Consider the following 18,441-nt stretch of genomic DNA (forward strand, 5'->3'; position numbering starts at 1 on the left):
GCATACAAATGTTAATGATATGAATATTAAATCACACATTGATATTTTATCAAAAATATTTTATTAAAAAAAAATTATAAATATAACCTTTTGTAATATATACTTTTTATCCTAATAAGTTCCAAAATTTCATTTACACTTTTACCACAACATCTAATTTACATGGTCTTTTACTTCATACACATAACTATGGTCTGTTATTTGTATTGTTGACGTAAATGGATTTATAAGCTAAAATTTCATTATGGAAGGCATATAAGAAAGCATTTTGTTAATTAATACAAAAGAGTTTATCACTTATACCGAATTCATAAACATACATCTTTGATGTACATCTTATGTAATACGTATGTAATGTATACACAATCGTATTTGTAAACGAATATAAAGTAAGTATACTGCTTATTTTTATTATGTTAAGAATTACTTGCTTGAGACATTAATTGGCTTTCCACTTGCATATAAAATTGTTCTCCGAACCATTCTCTGTGCATTTCTAAGTGGCTACAACATTAAAGACATAATTTTGTTAGTTGCATGAAAAAAACAAAAATATTTAAAAAATAAATAATTAAGTATATATATATACCTAAGAAACATATCCAAATATTTCACAAGGACCTTTAGCTTTTTATGTGGTATGTCTGTTAATTGAAGTAAATCTGGCAACTTAACTAAAAAAAAATTATTTATTTTGTTTTATTTTTTATTTAGAAATATTTGATGAAAATATTTTACATACCAAATAGTCGTGTTAAGTGAATGGCACCATAGTATGTGGAAGGATTTGGAGGACCTTCGGGTTTCGCAGATTCAGGCATTAATCTCCATTTGTTCGATTGTTGAAGCAAAGCATTGACTTGCGCAGATGTAACAGGTGGTATTCGTAACGTTACACCGCGTGGGCTAGAACAACGAGAACTTGTACTTGCAATACTAAAAAAAAAAGAACTCATCAATTTCGTAATCATATAAGTGATACAAAAATGATTTGTTTCCGTAAAAATTTAACTCACCTCGATAAATTTCCTGTATCTTGTTTAATTTCTTCGTATGACCTCAATTGTTTATTTTCATCCATAGAACTCACTCTGTATGATCTTAATCTTCGTTTAGAGTTTGCTATCACTTTCGACGTATCTATTTCTTGATCGTGTTCTTGAAATGGTGGTAAATGAGCGTACTCGGTATCTTCGTATTCTTCTTTAACTAAAACTTCTGAGTTTCTGAAAATTATATTAACCACAATAACTAAACTGCTTTTACAAGAAATATTTTTTGTTTTTCTCTAAAACATTTTAAATGATAAAATACGCGAGACATCCAATTATGAGAGATTACAAGAGATTTAATTTCCAATAAATTAAAATATTAAAACTTACTCAATTGGTTCTTCTTTCACAAGAGTTGGATGCTCAGTATATAAGAAAGAAGACTTTAAATTACAATATTGTTCTTGTTCTTGTCTATATAAAAGGAGATCGTGTAATGTAAAATCGAAATATATACGTAATCCATCAGCAACTTCTCTGCATATGTTTATTTCGTTAATTGTTTTCTCTATTGTATTATTCGTTTTGTTCCTTTGCGGCTTTTCTGGAATGTTTGTTAATTGTGTTGTTGTAAAGTGTTGAACCCACGATTCTAAAATATTTGCAATAGTAGGTTGTGCAGGGAGAACAGCTAGCTAAAATTCATGTTACTTTTTGTTACTTTCAAATTTTAGATTACACTTTCTCGATCGTAGTCATATTGTAATTTTTAAAAATGTGTGGAAACAATACCTTATTTTTATTAGTTATCAAGTCGTAATCTTGGTCCAAAATTCTTCTTAAAGTAGTGCCTATATCAAGATCAATTCCTGGTTTTACACTGGCACCAGATTGACTACCTCCACCACTGTCTTCATCATCGCTTGTTTCACCAACATAATCTGAACTACTTTCGGTATCTTCTTCAGTAATGACTTCCTTTAACAATGAAAATAAATATTTCTGTCAGATATAATATAAATAAATTTGTTACATATATTTGGATATATATATACAAATAATACCTCGGTATCATAATCGGCATGTTGTCCTGAACTGCCATCTTCTGATGATCCAGTTGTTGCAGATGTTGCTCTGCTACCACCACTTCTTGCCCTTCGTCTTGGTTCTTGATTTTCAGTTTCATTTAAACGTTCAGATAATTTATGACTTCTTTTCTTACGCTCCCTTCGATACAGATATGCTCCTCTGTTTGTCATTTTATTCACATATGATTAAATACAAAGAAATTTTATTATATTAAATTATTTTTCCATATAAGTGAAGTAAATATTTATTTCATTAACAAACAATTTCATACATACAATTGCAATTGTGCTTTCTGTGCTAAATCTCGTTGAAGTTGGCGATTCTCTTCTGTGTCTTTTAATACATATTCCTCTGTCACACAACGATCCCATGAAGAATTCCAACCCTATTATTTTATACAAGAATTTCATTTAAAATATAAATATAGAAGTAAGATAATATTTCACACAAGTATTTATTATTTACCTGGAAATGTATTAGATATTCAACAGCTTTACGTCCTCTTTGATCTTTGTTAACTATAACATCAAGTACCTAAAATTATACGTTATTAAATAACAAAAACTTTGTGTATTTATTGCCTTATATTTTCATAGTATACCTTAGAATCGTACAATACTTTTGCTTTCGTAGGATCAGGTTCATAACAAAGAACTTTTTCACCATCACAAAATTTAAATTTTGGCCCTCGAGTAGAAACCATTCCTTCCTACTGAATAGGTCTAAACCACAAATCTTTTTCGTAAATAATCGAGTAACAATGCGGTAACAAATTTGTATTGTTTAGACTAACATAACCTTAAACTTGTTATATTTAAATGTAAAATAACCAACCATGCAGAAATTTCTGTATCAAATCATGTAAGACCTTTTATTTAATTTTATTAATAATCATTAAATGTATTGGATTTTCACATGATATATTATAAATATCATGTAAACGAAAGTTTAAGTCTTCCGGTATTAAAATCGTTTATACAATTGTATCGTCGTAATTGTTTATATACAGCTAACCTTACTTGAGTTCAGATTTAAACACAAAGTTTCATTTGAAATAATTTTTGATCTGTGACGCATCAAACAAGGAAGTGACGAATATATGTAAAGATGGTTTATATATATTCATATTGCATGGAAACTCACCATATGTATCGATATCACATTCTTTTATATATATACATACTGCATTTTACATTAACGAGCAATCGAGATACTTCCTTTATAAGTTTACATCAATTATGAAATTATTTATCCTTGTGTACATGTATGAAGGAAAAGATCATGCAAATTATTAACTAAACTTTTAACATTAATTACAAATTATTTGTCAAATTTTGTATTATCGACATGTATATTTTCTACGATAGATAAAATTAATATCTGTATAATAAAGTTTATTTACCGATTGAGTTAATGTCTACTTATTAGATAGTTATACATTTTTCTATCAGAGGGAATTGTGTATGTGAATAATAAAGTGGGGCAGAAGAATCGTACGGATCGTACATACCAAGTTTCGTAGATCCATTTGTAATAGTGTGGTTTGTTTCGAAACGTGTTCAGTGTTATATCTTCTGTTATTTATACATGCATTCGGGTGCGGTGGAAAGCAGATTAACATCTTTATTTTGGATTATTTTGAGGATAGAAAAGTTCCAGACTGAGTGCGCTAAATACGGAAGATTTGAAAATAATTGAGTATACAGATCAGTCTGTCAAATCAGGTATACTACACACTATACGTACATATATGTACATAGAAATAATGTCTCGGCATACATCGTACGCTGTCGTGAGAACTATGTATAACGTAAATAAGTAAAACAAAAATCAGCTAAGTAGGAGAAACCTGTATGCACGAGTCGTGAAAGTGAAGTAACAAAACAGTGTTGCGTTAACCATATTTTAATTACACACTAAGAATGCTAACTAACTCTCGTTCCCGCTATTTCATGTTCACGTACAGAGTGACAAGAACTACTACTTACTAGACTCAAGATTTTTTTTGCCGTTTTTCATTGTTAACTTTCGTTAATACATGAAAGTAGCAAAAGTTATTATTGTTAGAGAAAGTATTTGTCTATCTTAATTCTAAACTATAATTTAAACCTGTCTTTCAAATAAATACGTTACAACCAATTACATACTTTTGCAGTCCTTAAAATATCTTCGTTTTGTGAAAACATATTATTGATTCGTTACAGGAGTGACATAAGTAGGACGAATAAGTTTTTCATAAAATCAGTTTGAAATAGAATGTTTTGAGTAGAAAACTATTAATAATTCAGCCATATTCGTGGCTTTGAAGGTATTTAATAGAATATTGTTGATGTATTTTAATAAAAAGAGAGTTTGAACAATTTTTTAATTACAACATCTTTCTTGTTAAATAGTACTATTTTACTAGGTAAAGTAATGATACTTTCATCTTAGAAAATATTTTACATTTAGAGTTAACTTTCGCAGATGTCTCAAAATTAACAATATTTGGGATGAATCACGTTTGGAGCAAATTAATAACATATCCACATATTTATTATATGTCGGTTTATTTTCAGCTTTTGTTTTCATTTCAATTTAATTTTATTTTATATGGCTCACGAAAACATTTGAACACAATATTAGAGAATTTTGATGAATATATTATGTGCGTTATCGAAACTTTTTGAAGTTTCATTGATACTTTCAACGAAATGCGACTAGCGTAATTTGAAGCCAATCTGAAAATGATATGTAAGTTCCATTTTTGTACAAAATATTATATAAAATAAAATTAAAAAAATGTTTTGTATAATTAGATATAATATATCCATAACAAATTTTTATAAGTGCCACAATAATTTTATAATCTGCTGTATGTATTCATGTGTTCTTAGTTCTTAAATATGAAGTTTCAACCATGATATCATGTCACACAATCAAATCCACCGCCCACATGCACGAACATACATGTAATCAACTTATTCACGAATAGATTAGGCAGACAAATTCATTTTCTGGCGCATTACTTGTGCATTGTTCATAAGATAGAAAGTCTGTCATTCGCTATTTTCAATGCAGATGATTTCACCGTGTAACATTAAATAATTCTTTCAATATGTCGTCAGGATATGACATAATTTTATTGAGTGGTTTGAATCAAAGGACTAATCGCAACGCAATTGTCCGTGTTTATCTACGACGCAACGTGTTTACGCCTTTTGTCCTACGCGATAAATCGGGATCACGCGAGCTTTTCTCGCTAATTACAATAGTGATATGATTCAATTCTTCTGAGGAGCCATAATCATATGAACCGTATAGATCGTACTTAAACGATCATGTTTTAAATATTAATTTTTTTAATTTATTTTAGAGTGTACGATTCCTTATGTTATATAGACTGCGAGATTTTTATGCATTTATGTGGAATTTAAAAGTGTAAAATGTGTAGGATAGACATAATATAGAAATATATATGAATTATATGAATATAATATAGAAAAATATATGAATTATCCAAAATATAGTATATAATATTTAGTAGATAAATCAGTTTTCTACCTGGATTCCATATTTTTAATTATATTCATAGCGATATGAATTTGCATAAATATCCGCAGTCTACTTATGAAGGTAAATAACTTGTTTTTAAAGAAACTGAATACTGATTATGTACCTATAATTGATCAGATTAGCTTCTGAAAGACTTAATATCTTAATGTTTTTTTTCATTGAATTGGCAAATTATCCAGACGAATAACATTGCATGAAAAGAAAAATAATATTTATTAGAAAATAGAATAGAATATCTTTGTATCGACAAATTGAATTTCTTTCTAGAAATATTAGAATAGCAATCTAACCTAGTTATTTGAAAAGACGATTGCAAGATAATTCTCTTCTTATGGTTTCTAGCAGTATATTTAGCGGTTATGTTTATCCATGTATTACATTTGCCATTATCTTTTTATTTGGATTTATCATACTTTTCTTTACGATAATGAGCGAACAATCTGTATAATAATAAAATTAAACGAATAAAATTAAATGACCAATGATAGCATCATGGAAAATAAATTTGCCCGTAACTAGGTTAGTTATACCAGATTTCATATTTGTATTCCAATCCCTATCATTTTTAATTAACGAATTATGCAATGTAAATAGTTCAGTTGCTTCTGCTATGTAAATAAACGAGAGGTATTTTTTAAGCAGATTAATTCGACGGTTGTTGAGATGGTGAAAATCAATCTATGGTCGGTCCTGATAAAACGAGATTGAAACTGCTATGTTTAACCGTATCGCGGTTTGCTAATTAAACGTGCGCAAACAAATGCCTTTACACTTCTCGTATGAGATTTCCTTATTCTTTCGTAAAAAAATAAAACTCCTTTAAATCATAGCTTTTTGAAATTTCAATAAGAATTCTTTAACTATTGAAGTTTTAATTATTAAAAATGTAATATTTCATATCGAAATTTCAAAAAATTACAATTTAAGAAAATTTTAATTTAATTATTCTTTGATTTTTTTTTAAGTATTTTTGTACTATCTTTACTATCTTCGATTATTTATTTTTTATATTTCTTAAAATTTGATATTTCCTATTCAAAATTCAGTTTAATATTTAAATGAAAATTCATTCCTCTTCTATTAATAATATTATTTCTTGTATTCAATATTTAGTATTTTGTAATATTACAGTGAAATTTTTTTTAACGTGACCTATTACGATGGATCAAGGATTTCCAGCACAACATACTACAACGACAACGGTAACGACCACTTCTACCACAACACTAACAAGTATTCGATTCGACCCATCTTACATAAAAACATTACCTGGAATGCTGAAAGTCGCACAGGTGGTAAGTCGATGTCTTCTATTCAATACTTTGGCGTTCTGTGCCAATAACTAGTTCAATGGGTCGTAGCTTTGATTTATGTATACCACATACGAATTTTCATTAACGTCCATATTGTTGTCAAATGTTATTCTCGTGAATTGCTCGCGAACAGCAGTATGAATGGGGCATAAGATTAGCGATGTTAATGAAACTCAAGGATGGATTCAGGTTTTTTACTGTCAGATTGTCATGCTAATTAATCGACAAGGATCTTCAACCTAAAATAGATTTCTTGTTCACATATTTTTATTACAGTACAGAAAAGATTTTGTAAGATGAATGTAAATACATATCTACGAGAATAATATTTTGTAAACGGAATTACTACTCAATTTATTATAAGATTATTATTTATGTAATATACTTAAATATGCGTATATATGTATATGTTTTTAATATAACGTTGTTGAAATTTTTAAAAAGCTGAAGTATATCATATGTAATTATTTAACGATATAAAATTTAATTTTCTTAAGGATATAAAATATTAATTATTAATAATCTATTATGTTTTTGTAGGTCTTAAATCTTTTAGGTTTCATATGCATTACGGTAACGAGTCATAGCAATTTTAGTCGCGGAGCATGGTTTAACACTGTGGCCATGGGTGGCTTTTGGTTCACAGGAATATTACTCGTTTTCTACTTATTCCATATCGTTGAAAAATTCTCGAAAATTCCTTGGCTAAAAATAGTGAGTTTAAAAGAAAGAATAATTAATTTTCTAGATAAGATCTTAATATCTTTTAATAGCAAGCGAATATCCTAAATAGAAATCTGTTAAAAAGTTAACGTGCAGATTGCTTTTGCGCGAAGGCAAAATATTGATCCCAGTTGGAACTAGGACATTCTATTCTATATACGAACTTTGTTTATAATTCGTTTTAATTACTTTAATATCGTCATTATTTTTCCTGTTTTTTGTTGTGTATTATCGTATTCAATATTTCCTTGCAAAGTAGTGATAATCAAGGATATTTCAAGTATAACTTAGCTGTATTTTTATTTGTAGGAACTTACATTTTGCGTACTTTGGACTATTTTCTATATGCTGGCCGCTTCTCTTGCAGCTGGTTATGCTAAATATGTAGAAGCTTTTGGTGCTGCAGCAGTAAGTTTTTGAAATTACAAATTAGAATTACTGAGAACTAGATGTCCTGATTGTTAGACGAGTATCTCAGATTTATTCTATATCTAGCTTATGCTTGTCTATTCAATTTCTATTGGTCACTTAAGATCATCGGAGTAAACATAATTAAGAAAGTAATTCATTTTAAACAAATTATACCTCGAAAAACCACTTTAAAGAGTTTGGTGTTTTTTTTTTAATATCATTATATATCTCATCGTAGTTCTTTGGATTCTGCGCCATGGTAGCTTACGGTTATGATGCCTGGCTCAAGTTCCATGCCTCAAGAAGCGGTGCCTTAGCGCAAGGACAACATACACCAAAACAAGTATCTACGGTAGCGAGTCCTGCGTACTAGTTTCATCGCAAAAAATGTGTGACGTTTAGAAGAATTACACAAATGGACCAGTTTCAAAACATATCTTTGCTTTTATAGAGGGAGTTTGTTCTCGTAACTCCTATTCGTGCTTTCGTACGTTCCTCATTTTAACAGTTGAATGTGAAATGCTAACAAAACAATAACAGACTACAACAGATTTGAAATTGACTTCGCTATCTTTTATCTACAGAGCGAATGTATTCGTTTACGCACGGAAGCACGATATTCGATGATTTCATATTTTTGCGTTACAAGGGAAAGATATACATACTATTATAACATAACGCGTATTTTTGAATCTCTTATATATACATATACAGTAACTGTACATTATTTCGTGAATTTTTAAAGTCTGTTAATATTAAAAGTAAATATTTTTAAGAGTTATTATATACATACACATATATTTGTATACATGTACAAGAAATATATGTTTAATCAGTATTGTGTTCATATTATAAACGAATTGTTGATATATTTGTACTCATTTTATATTTAATTTCATACGAATAGCAATTCCATCGCATTCCTGATTAGAATGCCAAATGGACGGATGGTTACATTAATTTATTTATGATTACTCGCGAGAAGATAATGTTAGACTGTATTGTATAACAAACCATATTACATTTCGTCATCTACACTTATTGTTGTGTATATTGTATGAAAAGTCATATACCGGTAAAAGTTAGGGATGAAAGAATTGCTTATGTAACTTATACGCATGCTTTGATAATATTACGCAGCGTGTTACATGTATTTTGTTATTTTTATTCGACGAACTCGATACAGGTACCTACATTTATATATACACGATATAGAAATACATACTAACTAATTCTAATTACAAATTTCAAACACAAAGAACACACGATGACAATGGTCACGACAAAACTTGTATTGTATTACTTGATCGATGCTTTACGAAATAAACGATTCAATGTTACTTTAATTTTAAGCGTCGTTATTATCGAGATAAATAATCGCCAACTATGTTCTAACTTATAATTTCCGATGATTAGTAATTTAACTTGTTATTTTATGTTACATATTGTGTTTTTCTTAATAAAGCTCTTTTTCAACATCACCTGAAATATGGTACTATTAAATATTTAAAAAATTGATGAATTATGAGAAAAAGATCGCATGAAAATTTTCTTTTGAATTCTAATGATCAAAATTTCGATTGTTCGATATGAAAAGTCAAAAAAGAAAGAAATTATATAAAATATATTACTAATGGTAACGAGGTCTACGAGTTTGCTTTTTACCCATACTCGATAGATCTATGGTTTTACCATCGGGAAGTACTAGTTTATTCTCTTGATAATCAACGAACCCGTTCTCTTCTTCTTCTTCTCGTTGTTCCTCGTCGCATTTGATACCAGTTTCGTACGTGTATTCTCGACGAATACCGTCTGGGTCGATATAGCCGTATTTACCTCTAGTGATACAATCGACACCGATTATTTCTTCTTTGTAAGATCCGTCGTCGTTCTCGAAGCCCCAGGTGATTGAACCGTCCGGATTATCGTTGCGATATCGCCTAATAATCTATTGCGAAACATCGAAATGTCTTTAATAGATACTGTATATTAGGAATAATCTAATTAAAGTAATCGATATATTTTCCTCCTCATTTAACAGTCTCATTTTAGATCAGTTTCACTCTCTCTTGACAATAACTACTATACGCATCATTCTCCACTTTTGAAAAAGCGTGTTAGTCCAATTACGAAAATGTTAGAAGTTTAAATATCTTGCGTCACGAAATTATATTTTTATATTTTATTTAGCACCTTCCTACAAGATTGTATTTCGACTCTAAAACTTAATGCTTATATATCATAACTATTAAAATTAACTGGTTACGTACATAATCTCGTTAAGGGAAATCCTCTCATTAATTAACTATTGACATGATTATTATGTGACAATAAATATAATACTGCAATATTTTAACTAAAATTTTTATAAACAAAAATTATTTCTTTTTATCAGGTAAATTCTAATAGAGCGCGGAAAATACTCTAGTCTTAAACGTTGAAGCTCAAACAGTGCTACCATAAGCTTGTTTAAAACTAACCTGTGCAACGGGCTTCTTTCCGCGAGTATCGTAAGATTGAGATGGTTTCACTGATTTTGCAGGTGGTTTAACCTGTTGCTTAAATGGTTCTTCTATCGGTTTCCTTGGTTTGTTCGGTTTTGCTGTCGGTCGATACTGAACTGGTGCTAATGCTGGTGCGGTTGGTATTCCACTTCCTCTGCCAGTTGGACTTCCTGATCCCGAAACAGGACGATATTGCACTGGTTGTGCAGTCGGGCCGATGTTAGCGGAAGTCCTCGATATCGAACCTACTGTACCAAGATTTGGAACTGCTCGTGGCACATTTTCTTCGCTTTCTTCGCTTCCTTCTTGGCTGTCTGGAAGGTCGTCACTTAGATCGGTATCGTCATCTTGATTATTGTGATTTCGAGATGGTTCGCGGTTTCGCGTTTCATCTGGCTCCTCGTTCACTGGTTTGATTTGTTGAGGAAGTGGCGCTGGTCCTGTGGGTAAATTTGGTCGCAATGATCTGATGGGTGTGAAACCTGGACCTGTTCCGATTGAATCTTCCGCTCCTTTGGGTCTGATAAAATAAGGTATAAAGATGTATAACGTAGAAAGTAATTTAAAAAAAGATATTATATTACTGTGTTTTCGTGTAGTTGATTACTGGGATTAGGTTATGTTTTTACTCTAGAGTAAATTAGAAATATAATTCGAATAGCTAAATGTTGAAATATTTTGAATATTTAAAGGATTTTTTATATTATTTTAACTCTGTTTAATCCTATATTGAGTCTTTATTTTTATTTCTATTATGTAATTTTTTTTTGTATTTCATGTAAACATGTTATCAATACATAAATATGTTGTAGTACTATAGAAGTACATTTAAATTACTCAGCTAAATTTTCTCACAAGTTAAATGAATGAACTAATTCAAAATGACAAAATTTATGAATAACAAAATATGCATCATAAAGGATTTATATCGTTATGTGTAGTTATTTTCATTTAAAAATAGTGTTCAGATTTCTTTTCAGAATCTCATATGATATTAAAATCATAAATGAAATGTAGGATTCCATATCTCGTCTCCGTTAAAATATTTGATATTGTAAACTTAATGATACCTAAATGTAATTGGACGGCGAATTCGTTGATTCGCAAGTCCAGCTTGCGTTGGAAGTGCTGGTCGAGCAGATGGAAGTCTCTGGAAACGAGTTGATCGAAGAGGCGATCCTTTTGGTATATTGTCATCCTGATTAAATTGGGCCGAAGCCAGCGCAGTGACGCACGCCAACAACTATAATAGAATGAAATATTTTCGCAACATAGAAAGAAATAAAAAATTAAAGATAGCAATAAAACAAAGAATTATAAAATTAATTAACTAATAAAAGTTGCTTTTCACAAAAGATATGTCTTTATATCCACGAAATAAAATGCAGTGTATCGACGCCAATTTAGTTGATGAACTAGAAAAAATAAAACATAAAAGACTAAATATAAGTCTGATGAAAGGCAAATAAAATTAGCTCAAGGTAATATTAAAATACAATAATAATAGACGACAATGATCAGACTGCGGATGTTAATGTAAATTCATATTTTTATGAATGTAACTAAAACAATAGAATTCCAACAGAGATATGTATCACAACGAATAGTTGTGCATATTACTCACATTCTGTGCATTTATGCATAAATAACTTAATCTGATAAACATATGACACATTGAACTAATGCCTATCTTCGATTTGGGGTACTATTACGGAAGCACACACGATAAGCTTACGAGTTACACCAATCAGATTACGACAAGGTAAACTATGCGTTCCACGTACGACCGTCCTTCCACATTTTTTCCCTTCTCCTCAGCTTCTTTTTCTTTCATTGTTGTCACTACGGTGACTTAAATGTCAAGCAACAAGTTACGTGTGCGCCACATATGTTGCATTACACGAATGTGGGCATTATGCATCGCGAGTTCTCGAAATCGAAACGCTTTCACTTTTCTCCAAGTTCTGTACCATGAATTTTGTGACCAACGACGTGTTGTCATGTAGCCTACGTTAATTATCAAGCGTATATAGGTGCACGAATGCGATTAGAAACGCGTAAACTAGAATATCTGGACCGGTTTCAGACCAGTCCCTTGGTGGAAACCTGTTATATATCAAACGAATGCAAATGGAAAAGTAAGAACAATCGAATTACGATCGTGCCAATAAATGCCGGGATTCGACGGCTGTCTGCTTGATCGCAACCCCCTTCTAACGTGTCTCGAGGAGTTATGCTAACAGGTCTGTTCCCTCCTGTAATTTTCGTTATATAAGAATATGAAATACCGGTCGTGTTAACGTAACTGACTATGTAAGGATAATGTCGAATTACAGGAAAGTAAATACTAGGGATGTAAGAGGATCGACAAGTGCAACTGGTAAAAATTAAAGAAATGGAAGAAATCGTAACGTGTCTTTATCAATATTTTAGGTGGAATTTCAAAATTCCCATAACATATGAGAATTTTATGCATATTTAGAATATTGTCTTAATCGATTGGCGTGCCTATTACGTTCACTACGTATATCGTGGAGTCGGCGCGTTATCTTTATGATACGCGTATGACGGACGACCTGTTCGTGTAAAATTTGTTTATAGTAACTTTATACAGAACACAAGCATAAAGTTTTTGCGATATGCAAATATCTGTTAGATATATAATCAACAGTGACTGTGTTAATAGTTGGAGGAAGTGAGAGCGGTATGCTGTCCGGTTTGTCTTGGGATTCTATCGAAAATTGCAGCAGGTGTTGCAAGTTGCTAACATTCTTGGCAAATCAAGAGTGATTAAGGTTTTGATGATGTCAGAAATTTTTTCCCTTCTTTCTTTATGAAACTTGAAATGTCGATGATTAAGTGCGAACTTCGGTATGTCAATAAGCTGGTAGTAAAAGTGTTTGAAGTAGAGTGTTTTAAACAAGATGGTGATAAATAAAAATAAATTGAACAAAAATGTATCATATTATCACGACGCTATAACACAATTCAAAAACCTTCAAATCTCGAAGTATCACGATCCCCGAAACCGATCTTTGCCAAAATTTTCAGAAACGTAAAATCGAAGAACGCAAAAATCTCTTTATGAAAATTCTCTAGCAATTTTAAGAATGCATTAAATTAGAAAATTTCATCAGAAACGTAAAAAATGCCTCGACATCTTCTAAAACTGGCAAGGTGAAAGAGGAAAGGAAGTATAGGTTGTGGCAATCGTGTTGGCGAAGTGGAGCCGGTATCGAACCGGATCGCCATATCCTCATCTATAGTTCCTCTAGTTCGCAGGAATGCACCGGACTCGCCAGAAAGAGGGAAAGAGAGAGAGAGAGAGAGAGAAAGAGAGAGAGAGAGAGAGAGAGAGAGAGAAGGGAGAGACAGGCGAATCGACTGGACATGGATTTGTTTCTTACGAGATTGCACTTCGTTCCAACTGGTGGCACGCGCTTAGATATTTATAAGGAATATACAATGAAAAATCTATTCGACTTTCTTGCCTGGCCACTTTCACCCGGTTTGCTTGTGCGAGCAACCCGTTAATTTTCGTCCCTCGTGGCCGAACGGTCGTTTAGAAATGCGTTCAAGATCTGTTACAATTTCTCTGCCGCCGAATTTCGTTTTCTTTCACCGCACCAGTTTGCTCGTTCATTCACTTCTCCGCGAATACTTTCACTTTCTTCCTTTAAACGATATGCCTTCTCTTTCTCCGTTCGTCGTTTCCGATTTTCTTTTCGATTTTGCGATGGATATCACGTTTTCGAAAGGCGTGCGTGAGATTCTTCGAACGATTCCAACTTGATATTGAACTCACGATTTGGTGGATATAATTTTTCCTTTTTAATCCATTGACCAAGGGAAGAACGAGTTACTTCTCTTGGATAGGTATGACAATTTCTTTATTTATCGATCTCTTATTCTTAAGCTGACATATCATTTTTATTAAAAATAAATTATGGTATATGTGAAGTATAGTATATTGATCGAAGAAGACTTAAATATATGATATATAATTTATATTAAGCTAGATTTGAATATAAAATACGTGATTCTTCGTTTATTTCGAGTAATATAATTTTTTTTCGATCTTTTAAACAGCAAAGTTTTAATATTTGTTTTATTGAAAGTGATTGTAAAAATAAGGGGAAAAAATGGTAGAGCAGTTATGAAAAGTATGTTGGTTCGCGTTCCTTACGTAATATATGGCGATTACAAAGCATAACCGGTCGAAACAGAAAGCTGTTCTACTCAAGTGTATTTGGGAACATGGACATCTAGTAGGGCTGATTGAAAGGAATGTCAAGTATAAAGGAAACTCAATATGTAAGTCGATACAGTTTTTTACACATTGTCTAAAAACCTGTTTGTCTACTAGGAGTCTCTTGGCATGCGCTATTTCTTCTTCCCCCTTTACCCTTCTTTTATGATTTTATTGTAAACATACCACAATGACACAGCTTGAAACATAAAGTAAAGCCTAAAACTTTGCAAGAAAAATGTCCTTTTTATGAAGAATTTAAATCATTTTTCTATTTACGAATTTTAAACAAGAAACTCCTGTTTTCCTCCCTATTGAAATTTTTACTTTATGTTTCAAAATTTATGTTGCAAAATTACAATTATTTTCTAAATTACTCAATTTATAAAAAATATTTTCGCCCCTTTACTTAAGAATTCTACATTTTTCATATTTCCATTTTTTGAAACATTCAAACTAATTTAAATTATAATTATATCCCTTCTCATTTCATATCCTAACAATTTTTTAAATTCCAATATCTTCGAGTTAAAATACACTTCTAGAATATTTTAATTAACTTTCAACTTTCTTCCATCTCATAGATCATTTCTTCAGATTTGTCTCAAACATTTTCAAACTTCGCGCTTCGCGCGCAACACTTTCAGTTCCGTGGAGAACGAAATAGGATGGTCTATGGCAGCACATTCAAACTCAGACCTCTATTTTCATACCTCTATTTTCATACCTCTATTTTCATACCTCTATCCAATCATTAGTGAAAGGACGTCGGGCTTTGGAACTTTTAACTCTATTACGGTCCATTGAACGTTATGCCACTGGCTAATACATACCAGTTTTCCATTTCTCTATATTCTTTATTATCCTTTACTATTACTCTATTCTTCTTATTATTTACTACGTTCACTGTATTTACTATTATCTTACTTTACTGTCATTCTCATGCACTGAACCACACTTTTTAATTGTTAGCGAAGCAGGAAAATGAAAAGTGGAAAAGCCATTGAGATAGACGATGGTTACGGAAAAAGGAAGTTTAGGGTGGATTCAACAAAATGGCGGACGACATGGGGGCCGAAGCGTCCCTGGATCTTTAATGGATGCAAAAAAGGGATGAATAGAAAAAACTAATTTTGGCTACTCACGATCACCGCGACGCGCATGGCCGTATCCTGTGTCCCCTGTCGCAATGGTGGTCACGCTGGGTGTGGTGCCGGCGCGTTTATGCCTCACACTACCGCGAATGACTCCCCGTCTCCGTGTTCTTATACCTATATCCCCGTTTAAATTCCTATGGTACGAGCAGCACGCAGGCCAACTTTCCCATCGGCCAGCAGGAATACGAGATCGCGAAACGATTCGGCACGTCACAGGTATACGCAGTTCTTTAATTTGTCTCAGCGGTAATATTATCGGTGTCCCGATACTGAACGCTCATCTTTCTTGTCTGGCGAACTTGAACCGTTATTCCCGATTAGTTGTTTGATTAATTACTTTTGTGGAGACAGGTTGTAGTTTTACTTTGCTTTTATAGGACCCTATCTTAAAACTCTATGTAAGACTCTAAGAAGAAGATACAGTTTTATATCTTTACATAGTTTTATTTTAGTTTTGTGTAATTTTAATAGTTATTGTTAGTATTAGTGATAGTAGTATGATACACTGTTAGTCTATGTTTAACGTATATTATGGATTGTACATAATTATTAGTATTATATATGTATAAGTATAGTAGTATATATGAATTATTATAGGTACAATAAAAAGTAGTAGCAATATCAGAAATGTTCATTTATAATTATTTAATCATGTTAGAAATTGATCAAATAGGTGATTATATAGTATACTTTAGTACGAGTATCGTGGGTAATTTAATATTGCATTATTGAAATATAAAAAAAATTAATATTGTAGAATATTAACAATAATTGCCTGTAATCACACAATATAGTGTGTTATTGCATCAATAACATTAGTGTTTTTACTTTCATTACAGTCCGCATTTACTACTAGTTTATTTCCTAGTAATAAACATTAAATAGTACAAAACTTTCAGTTACACGTTTCTAATAAAATTAATATTTGTAACATAAGTATTAATATGTTGCAGGTATGCTAATATAGTAATTTGCTTTTCAGTTTACAATTATTTTAGCGTTATATATTATGCTATCTAACTATTTTTTCAGCTGTATAGTATAATATTAGCTGGTGAAATTATATGTACTGCATTTAGGTCTGCCATAAAATAGTTTCATTTGTGGATAATGTTTGTAATTCATCTACTTCCCCGGTATACCAGAAGTTACTGGGAAAATTGGCGCGGTAACAAACTTGACTACTCGTCGAAGCAATTGCGTGTGTTTAGTGAGAGTAGTCCTGATATAACATCATTAACTAAACTCGTTGCAGACACAATATTAAAAACAGATATTAATATTACATATCAAGGATTTACCTTAGAATGGTTATCTAAGTATTACGTCTATTTTATTTCTTTTCAATTACTAAATTTTTTATGTTTTTTACAGATATGACTTCAAAAACACAATCATACTAAATTTAGATAATATCTGTGTTAAAAAATTAAATATTACAATGAAACGTCACAATTACCTTATTACATTAATTTTACCTAAATTTCGATTTCATATTGCGACGAATATCAAACATCGTATTTTCTAGAACAGGGAGTGTTTAATGTAACGTAACGTAAATACACATACATATGTAATTTGTATTAAGTATTTCATTATCGATGAAAAGAAATTTTCACGCTAACAAGCCATTAGGTTTTCAATGTTATCCAAAACGTGTGTATAATACATAACAATTAACACCAATTCAGAGAAAGAAAGTTTCGACTTTAGTTGATGTTCGAATGCTACAACTTTCTTTTATTAATGTCAGATAAAAGAATTACATACTTGGTCTGATAGTTACCTAGAGGAATTTCTACGGGGAGATAGTGTCGGAGTCTCGAATTCAAGGTCAGTGTCGGGGCTAAAGCCGACTGCACTAATCCTCGCAATACGATTGCAATGTATCTACAGTACCCTGAGACGTTATGTAGCCGGGTATAATTTACTGTATATTGTACTTTCACGTGTACGCGTACTATGTAGGCTGTAACTTCAGAACAAAAAGGTACACCAGCACTTTTGCGTCGGGAACAACTCAGATCTCATTTTAGTTAACAGGGTATTCTGTGTGGAGAACGATGGAAATGAAATTTACTCATTTTTATTCTATACATTTAAACATTTAGTTACATTACATTTTAACTTATTGGTATTATTATTCCAGAAAGACGATGACAAAATTTTATTAATTTTATACCTATTCTGCGATTTTTTATAGCATTGGTATATATTATTCTTTCATGATAAATCCTATATGTTTTAAATACAAATTTCGCTTGAAAAATAAATGATGATAAATTTATGAGATTGTTAAATAAACCAACACCTTTAACACTACTACAAGCAGACTAAGTATATCTCGAGCACGAAGGTATGCGATAATTGGTTATTATTCGATCTTCCAGAATGAACGAGATTCGAAATGTCATTTTGATATTTCTCTGGCGCACATTGTTATTACAG

General features: G+C 31.3%; 3 protein-coding genes across 9 annotated transcripts; 1 reads left to right on the forward strand and 2 right to left on the reverse strand.

The window, feature by feature from the left end:
- Positions 1 to 271: 271 nt before the first annotated feature.
- LOC100749290 (male-specific lethal 3 homolog) lies at positions 272 to 3,734 on the reverse strand. 5 transcript variants are annotated; one of them, XM_033320276.1, is made up of 11 exons: positions 3,592 to 3,734; positions 2,683 to 2,790; positions 2,547 to 2,615; positions 2,357 to 2,466; positions 2,057 to 2,240; positions 1,785 to 1,970; positions 1,383 to 1,687; positions 1,017 to 1,226; positions 743 to 906; positions 590 to 674; positions 272 to 504 (listed from the first exon to the last, which is right to left on the reverse strand). In XM_033320276.1, exons 1-11 carry the CDS (start codon positions 3,700 to 3,702, stop codon positions 417 to 419), a joined length of 1,620 nt encoding a protein of 539 aa, XP_033176167.1. In that variant the 5' UTR covers positions 3,703 to 3,734; the 3' UTR covers positions 272 to 416. The 5 variants fall into 5 exon arrangements, with proteins under 5 accessions (XP_033176167.1, XP_033176166.1, XP_012240073.2 ...); XM_033320275.1 differs by having other exon boundaries at positions 743 to 936; XM_012384650.2 differs by lacking the exon at positions 3,592 to 3,734 and adding an exon at positions 3,096 to 3,173 and having other exon boundaries at positions 743 to 936.
- Positions 3,602 to 9,429, forward strand: LOC100749406 (CKLF-like MARVEL transmembrane domain-containing protein 4). 2 transcript variants are annotated; one of them, XM_003488777.4, is made up of 5 exons: positions 3,602 to 3,804; positions 6,784 to 6,931; positions 7,490 to 7,663; positions 7,982 to 8,080; positions 8,322 to 9,429. In XM_003488777.4, exons 2-5 carry the CDS (start codon positions 6,797 to 6,799, stop codon positions 8,454 to 8,456), a joined length of 543 nt encoding a protein of 180 aa, XP_003488825.1. In that variant the 5' UTR covers positions 3,602 to 3,804; positions 6,784 to 6,796; the 3' UTR covers positions 8,457 to 9,429. The 2 variants fall into 2 exon arrangements, with proteins under 2 accessions (XP_003488825.1, XP_012240076.1); XM_012384653.3 differs by having other exon boundaries at positions 3,607 to 3,805; positions 6,768 to 6,931.
- On the reverse strand, positions 9,231 to 16,178 carry LOC100742712. 2 transcript variants are annotated; one of them, XM_024367049.2, is made up of 4 exons: positions 15,982 to 16,178; positions 11,658 to 11,830; positions 10,564 to 11,107; positions 9,231 to 10,031 (listed from the first exon to the last, which is right to left on the reverse strand). In XM_024367049.2, the coding sequence occupies exons 1-4, from the start codon at positions 15,997 to 15,999 to the stop codon at positions 9,714 to 9,716; spliced, it is 1,053 nt and encodes a 350-aa protein (XP_024222817.1). In that variant the 5' UTR covers positions 16,000 to 16,178; the 3' UTR covers positions 9,231 to 9,713. The 2 variants fall into 2 exon arrangements, with proteins under 2 accessions (XP_024222817.1, XP_012240074.1); XM_012384651.3 differs by lacking the exon at positions 15,982 to 16,178 and adding an exon at positions 12,212 to 12,363.
- Between the last annotated feature and the right edge of the window lie 2,263 nt (positions 16,179 to 18,441).

This window comes from Bombus impatiens, unplaced genomic scaffold (assembly GCF_000188095.3).
Source record: "Bombus impatiens unplaced genomic scaffold, BIMP_2.2 scf_0264, whole genome shotgun sequence".
NCBI classification, from domain to species: Eukaryota; Metazoa; Arthropoda; class Insecta; order Hymenoptera; family Apidae; genus Bombus; species Bombus impatiens.

Excerpts from the sequence above, each read along its gene's own strand:
- LOC100749406 (XM_003488777.4), top strand. The coding sequence starts at position 6,797 with ATGGATCAAGGATTTCCAGCACAACATACTACAACGACAACGGTAACG. Across the intron at positions 6,932-7,489 it reads TGCTGAAAGTCGCACAGGTG|GTCTTAAATCTTTTAGGTTT; the intron begins GTAAGTCGATGT and ends ATGTTTTTGTAG. Across the intron at positions 7,664-7,981 it reads AAATTCCTTGGCTAAAAATA|GAACTTACATTTTGCGTACT; the intron begins GTGAGTTTAAAA and ends TTTTATTTGTAG.
- LOC100742712 (XM_012384651.3), bottom strand. The coding sequence starts at position 12,262 with ATGTGTCATATGTTTATCAGATTAAGTTATTTATGCATAAATGCACAG. Across the intron at positions 11,831-12,211 it reads TATGCATAAATGCACAGAAT|TTGTTGGCGTGCGTCACTGC; the intron begins GTGAGTAATATG and ends ATTCTATTATAG. Across the intron at positions 10,032-10,563 it reads GAAAGAAGCCCGTTGCACAG|ATTATTAGGCGATATCGCAA; the intron begins GTTAGTTTTAAA and ends GTTTCGCAATAG.
- LOC100749290 (XM_033320275.1), bottom strand. The coding sequence starts at position 3,702 with ATGTTAATCTGCTTTCCACCGCACCCGAATGCATGTATAAATAACAGA. Across the intron at positions 2,791-3,591 it reads AAATGGATCTACGAAACTTG|GAAGGAATGGTTTCTACTCG; the intron begins GTATGTACGATC and ends CCTATTCAGTAG. Across the intron at positions 937-1,016 it reads GATACAGGAAATTTATCGAG|TATTGCAAGTACAAGTTCTC; the intron begins GTGAGTTAAATT and ends TTTTTTTTTTAG.